Consider the following 6000-nt stretch of genomic DNA (forward strand, 5'->3'; position numbering starts at 1 on the left):
CATACATTAGGACAGGTCTGTTTTGTCGCCAGTCAGTCTTTTAGTGTGGGCGTTAAGAAAATGAAAAGTAGCTAAAAAAGCCAAATGTGGCTCCTCCCTGTGAAAGGAAAAATACGGTTAAGACCTCTTTCACACCGAGGGCATATTGCAGGCACTATAGCGTTAAAAATAGCGCCTGCAATCCGCTCTCAAACAGCTGCTCTATTGTCTCCAGTGTGAAGCCTGAGGGCTTTCACACTAGACCGTTGTGCTAGCAGGACGTTAAAGGCCTGCTAGCCTCATCTTTTGGAGCGGTGTGTTTACCGCTCCTGCCCATTGAAATCAATGGAACAGCACGGCTATACCGCCTGCAACGCGATGCTTCAGCAGTGCGTTGCGGGCGGTTTTAACCCTTGGCCGCTAGCAGGAGTTGCTAGCGGCCGAAATGCGCAGCAAATCCACCCATAGTGTCGGTGCTAACAATAGCGGCGTTTTACCACCATAGCTATGACGGCTCAGTGTGAAAGGGGTCTAAAAGTGACCCTGTCAGTTGCCTAAAACATTCAAGATGAAACTCCCCTGCAATAGAAGAGCTATTATAGCCCCCTCTCTGGTGGGCCATGTATTATTCCTTTACTCTGTCTTAGTCTCTCTCACGCTACAGCAGGGATGTCAAACTCTGTTTCTTCGTGGGCTGCAACAGCCCTCAAAGGGTCGGTTGTGTCTGTAGCACTAGATCTACAGAGCCCCCCCCCTCTTCCATTACATCAGATGTCAAGAATCCCCACTATCTTAAATTGCAGTGCACATCCCTTACCTTTTTTTTCTGCTGGGAAGAAGCTAGGTGTGGAGCTGGGAAGCAGAAAGTGCGAGTCTGGAAGAGGACCAGAGGAGGGTATGAATCTGTTGAATTCCGAGGCCAGGGGGTGCTGTGGCTGCACAGAGAAGCGCAGGATCTGATGGAGGAGATCTGTCGTCCTCTCTGCTGGTGGGGGCGGAGAGGAGGGGGGAGCCGTAGGTGAGGTGCAAGGGCCACATGAAATGGCCTGGTGTTTGACACATACTCTACAACATTCAAATCTTCTGAGTGCCAAGGGGCCTGTGTCTCCCTGCCATGCATACTGGCTTCCAACCATTCTGTCACTTTAAAACACACAAGTGATCTAGGGATTGGAGGATGGAATTCTAGTAAGGGGGGAACACAAGCATCTGACTATCTTAACTTAATCTTATCTGAACCTAAATGAAGAAGAGGTCACAAGCAGCAAAGGGAAGTATAATTGCTCTTTCGTTGCAGACAACTTCTATCAGGATTATTTTTGGGGGGTTGACAGTTGCTTTTAATGAGAATAGGTTGGACAGCCACCACATCGGTGCTCACGTATTATAGATTATAGTAAAGCAGCTGACGGGATGCTCAAAAGCTTAATGGCTAAGGTGTGATAGTCGGTAGGTCAATGCATACAGTGCCATGGCCCGGCTCAGCTTTGTAGCCCTATTCAGATGTGGGAAATCTTTTTGGTTCTAGACAAATGAAGGGCACGCCTGCCTAGTGCAGTACATTAGACACCATTCAATGGAATGCATGATTTTATATACTCATCAGACATAAACTAGTCATAAGACAAGGTCTCTCTGTGCCTCCAAAGCCTGGATAACTGATGTCGAAGGCCTTTTCAGTACTTTACAAAGAAATTAAACTGACGTGTTTCAATGGATAGACCTGCTTCATTTGATCTAGAAGCTCAGATAAAGAGGGTTTATCCTTTGAAACTAACTTGCTTCTGCCATCTTTGGAGGCACCAAGAGACCCTGTCTGATACAGTTTTGTGAGTATATAAATCTTTTATTATATTCACCAGGCTGGTATGCCTTTCTTGCTGTTTTTAGTTTTAGAATGGGTTAGAATTTAAATATGGGAGCTGCTAATGTTTAACTCCATTCATGGTGATGATTGTTCCAGGTTTGTTGTATGGATCCTTGTTTTATTACTTAGTGTGAACCACTAACTTCAGGCAAGTATGCCCCTTTGCCTGATCTCTGCATGCTTTTTGCATGGCCATGTCTCGCCAGGTATAAAGCAAGAAGGCAGCCCTGTAGCACACACCTACATAAACAATTTAGCAATGGTTTTTTCACGTTTTGTTTTCCATACAGATAAGCGACTCAGTCTTGTGTAGGTGCCAAATTACATGCTGAATATTTTTTTTATGCACAGTGGTTTTCATCCTTCTTCAGAATTCTCTATTCTGCCTAACTGCCTTGACCATTATAAATGCAAATGCTTTAGGAAGTGTGGGGAATCTCCTGGGTAAATGTTTTGAGTCCAGGGGCCAGTGGATGGCAGGTTATTTTATCTCGCTGTATTTTTATAACTTTGAGTGCCAACTTCTTTAATTTTATTATTCTCAGGCCCTGTTGTTGGGGAGTTTCCAAGTCAAAACGATGTCAACCTTGCACCTGCACCAGCCCTCCCTCAGGTAATCAACATGTCTACTTTAAATCCCAGATGTACTCCCTCCCCCCCCCCCCCCCCCCCCCAAATTGCCCCAGCAGAAAACTGCTATGTTCCTCTTGAGGCTGTAACTTAGGCCCCATTCACACCCGAGCATATAGTTTTCAGGCAGAAAGTCACGCAATTTTGCCGCAATTTTTGCGGTGTTTTTTGCCACGATTTTGAACAGGTCAAAAGGTCACCAATGTAAAAAGCAGAAAAATGCCCAAATCTGCCTAAAATAAGGTCCCCGAACTTGTTTGAGCTTCAGGCGTTTTAGAGCTTCTGGCTTCAAGCGTTTTGCAGTGGAGATGTGAACCATCTCCATAGAGAATAATAGATTTTTTCCCCTCCAGCATTTTGTAGCTTCAAGCTACAAAACGCTCAGGTGTGAATGGGGTCTTAAGGGGGTTGTAAAGGCAGTGCTCACAATCACTGCCAGCCCCTTTGCTAGGACACGTGTACTATACAGTGTATGTGCTTTTTAAAAGTTCTTCTTCCAAATACCTTTTTTGTTCTTGCCGCTGATCGGCAGTCCTGTGACCGCCCGCCTTTTTCTCCAATGTTTGCACTACAGAGGGAGTGGCTAGGATCTTCCTCTGACGTCTACCAGGCGACATGACCACAGTGATGTGAGATGAGGCATTTAGGAGAATTTTAAAGCACATACACTGTATGGTACATTTTGTCCTAGCGGAGGGGCTGACAGTAATTGTGAGCAGTAGCTTTAATAGCATTGGGAACAGCAATAGAGGGGGACGGCTCATACACAGGAGCTCACAGGCAGGGAGGAGAGCAGCGGGATGATGGAGGTACGTCCACTGACCACTGTAATCGGGGCTCAGCAGCCATGATTACCATGGTCAGGAGACACAAGAAATTAATTTCATCATCGGGATAAAAGAGTACAGCTTTTTTTGCAATCGCGCACACCACCATGTTCTGTGGTACATTACTGTTCATTACAGCTGGGTTGTCTGTGCATTGGGCTGTCATTCAAAATAAATAGCACCACGTTGTGCAGTAATGCACACATTAGCACACCGCATTGCAAAAGTGTGAGTCTGCCGTTACTGTCTGGTCTACAGATATAGCAATGTGTTATGATTCTAACTAGTATTTCCCACTGTTGTAGCGACACATTGAGGTTTCCCTACTCTTCATACCTTCGTTTAAAACTAGTAAAATTTTAAAGACCTCCAAACTGTGTAACCTGATGGCCGTGTATCTAATGCTGTATTTCTTCAGTGTATAGAGATGTTCCCGTGTATAGAAGCTTTTTGCAAAGACATTACAAAGTTTATTATAGACAAAGTAGGATTCATTGACCCCTCTCCCTCTTATTTCCAAAATATATTTATGCCAGTATTGAAAACCCACTGCATTCTCATAACATTTCCCATAAATTGACTGCCAAGAGATGTTTGAAAGCAATCCTTGGTGCAAATGCTTAATAAATATTAAATGGTGTTTATCTGCTAATGTGAATGCTAATTATTCATCGACGGGATCAAAAATGTTTTATATGGTGTGTGCATGACGCTCTCATAACTAATATGCAATTCTGTGTTTGCATTCAGCCCGAAGTCATCAGCAACATGCCAGAATTCAAGCGGGGTCTACCTCTGTTCCCTCTCGTTAAGCCTCACGTCAACTTCATGGCTGCAAAATTATGATCCTTGTAAGATCAGCAAAATTCAGAAACGTACTGACGCATCTGTTTCCCAGTGGGGTTAGAAATGAGTGAAAATTGTGATGAATATATTAGGATTTTGCAAACAGATCTTCAATAGAAACAAATACAAACAGTAGTCAAAACCTCTTAACTTAATTTTTCATTGTGGCATGTAAAACAGGCGGAATCTGAATTGCATCTGTCCTATTAAGAAACTTAGTGATTTTTTTTCAAATGTGTGCATATGTAAACTATTGACTTTCAGTGGCTAGGAGGAGTCTTCTCATTAAGGCTTGCCAGGAGTAACTTTATCTGGTGTCCCTGTGATGAAGGTACAGTGTAGATATAGGCTTATTTTTCTTATGCAGATGTAGCAATTTCATTGGATTATGCTTTAAAGGCTAAGTCCCGCCTTCTCTGCTTTTCATGGGCAGTCTAGTGTAGGCTTGGCATCCTCAAAAGGACTGGCTGGAGAAGGGTTCAAATGGGAACTTGGCAGAAATGTAGCCACTGAAGTCAACAAGAGCAGTAAGAAGCCCAAAGGGTTAATGATCTTGCCAACAGTCTTCAAAATCTGAGTTGGCAGTTTTGGGTGGACATAACCTTTAAATTGCAGAGTTACATTTTTGTACTTTGGTCTGTTTTTTTTTCTTTACACAGTAAGGACACGATGGGGTTAAAAAAAAGAATGGCCACCTGCAGACATTTGTATTGCTTTACATTATGCTGTGGGAGCCTTCACTGTCTGTGGGTGGATGGTTTAGCATCAATACATAAATGACAATATTATAAAAGTCATGTAGACTTAAGGTGCTTCTGACTCATCCAAACATAGGCTGGGTTGTACAAGATATATCATAGCTGGGATAATAAAACTGCCACCTTTTTTATTTTTCACTTGTCTGTTCCTGTTGTATGACCTGTTGAGTCCATTTTGAAAACTGGAACATCCCATGTGCCTTGTGCAAAACAGGGTAGTGACCCAAAACATCTGCTAGTAGGGCACCATTGTTTAAACTATATGTCAACAGTGTTCCTTTATAATCTGATTTGTTGCAGGGTTAGCTTTGCTAAAGCTTTCAGACATCAGCCTATGACCCTTCTGCTTGTTCAGAAGCCACAAATCAGTGTAAGCATGCTGGGCCTTGTGGTACTTTAACAGCAGTTGTGCTACAACCTGACCTAGCTGGATCTTGGTATAAACTGCAATAGGACATTGTGAAAACTGTTCCATACATTCTCATCACCCATTACAAAACCTCATTGTGTAAGATAAAATTCAGAAAATGTACAGAAATTGATAAAAGTACCCACCAGGTGTCAATATTTGTCCTGCCTAAGTAATGACTAAAATAATTCACCCCGACAGCGCGGCCACGTTTGCGATAAAGCGGCGCTTTATCAACGTGTTTTTAACAATTTAACCCCCCCGCTAGCGGCCAAATTATTTAAAATGCCTGCAAAGTGCCGCTGCTGAGGCATTGCAGGGGCTCTTTAGGAGCGGTGTATACACCGCTTCTAAAGCACTTCAAAGATGCTGCTTGCAGGAAGTTTATTTAATGTCCTGCCAGCGCAGCATCCCAGTGGGAAAACTCAGGCTTTCACACTGGGACTGCAGGGGAGGCATTTTACAGGCGCTATTTTTAGCGCTAAAGCGCCTGAAAAACACCTCCCTGTGTGAAAGGGGTCTAAAGGAAATCTTATTGGTCGCTCATTCCTGTCTTAATCTCATGGAGTACAGTAGAGTATCCAGTTGTGCTTCACCCCTCTGAAGCCTGAAGCCTCATAGACACCACCAATTTCTTTTTTTTCCGTTCAGCCTAGTGGGTTGAACGAAAAAAAAAAAAACTGA

The 6000-nt window shown here is 43.4% G+C and overlaps 1 protein-coding gene across 5 annotated transcripts in view; it reads left to right on the forward strand.

Moving 5' to 3' along the window:
• IDE (insulin degrading enzyme) overlaps positions 1-5472 on the forward strand; it is a 116693-nt gene extending 111221 nt beyond the window's left edge. For all 5 annotated transcript variants that reach the window (XM_040361800.1, XM_040361798.1, XM_040361801.1 and 2 more), the window contains 2 exons: positions 2392-2459; positions 4054-5472. In XM_040361800.1, coding sequence (XP_040217734.1) covers positions 2392-2459; positions 4054-4149 — 164 coding nt within the window. In that variant the 3' untranslated portion in view covers positions 4150-5472. The remainder of the gene's footprint in view (positions 1-2391; positions 2460-4053) is intronic.
• Positions 5473-6000: the final 528 nt, after the last annotated feature.

Source organism: Rana temporaria, chromosome 8, assembly GCF_905171775.1.
Source record: "Rana temporaria chromosome 8, aRanTem1.1, whole genome shotgun sequence".
In the NCBI taxonomy this organism is placed as follows: domain Eukaryota; kingdom Metazoa; phylum Chordata; class Amphibia; order Anura; family Ranidae; genus Rana; species Rana temporaria.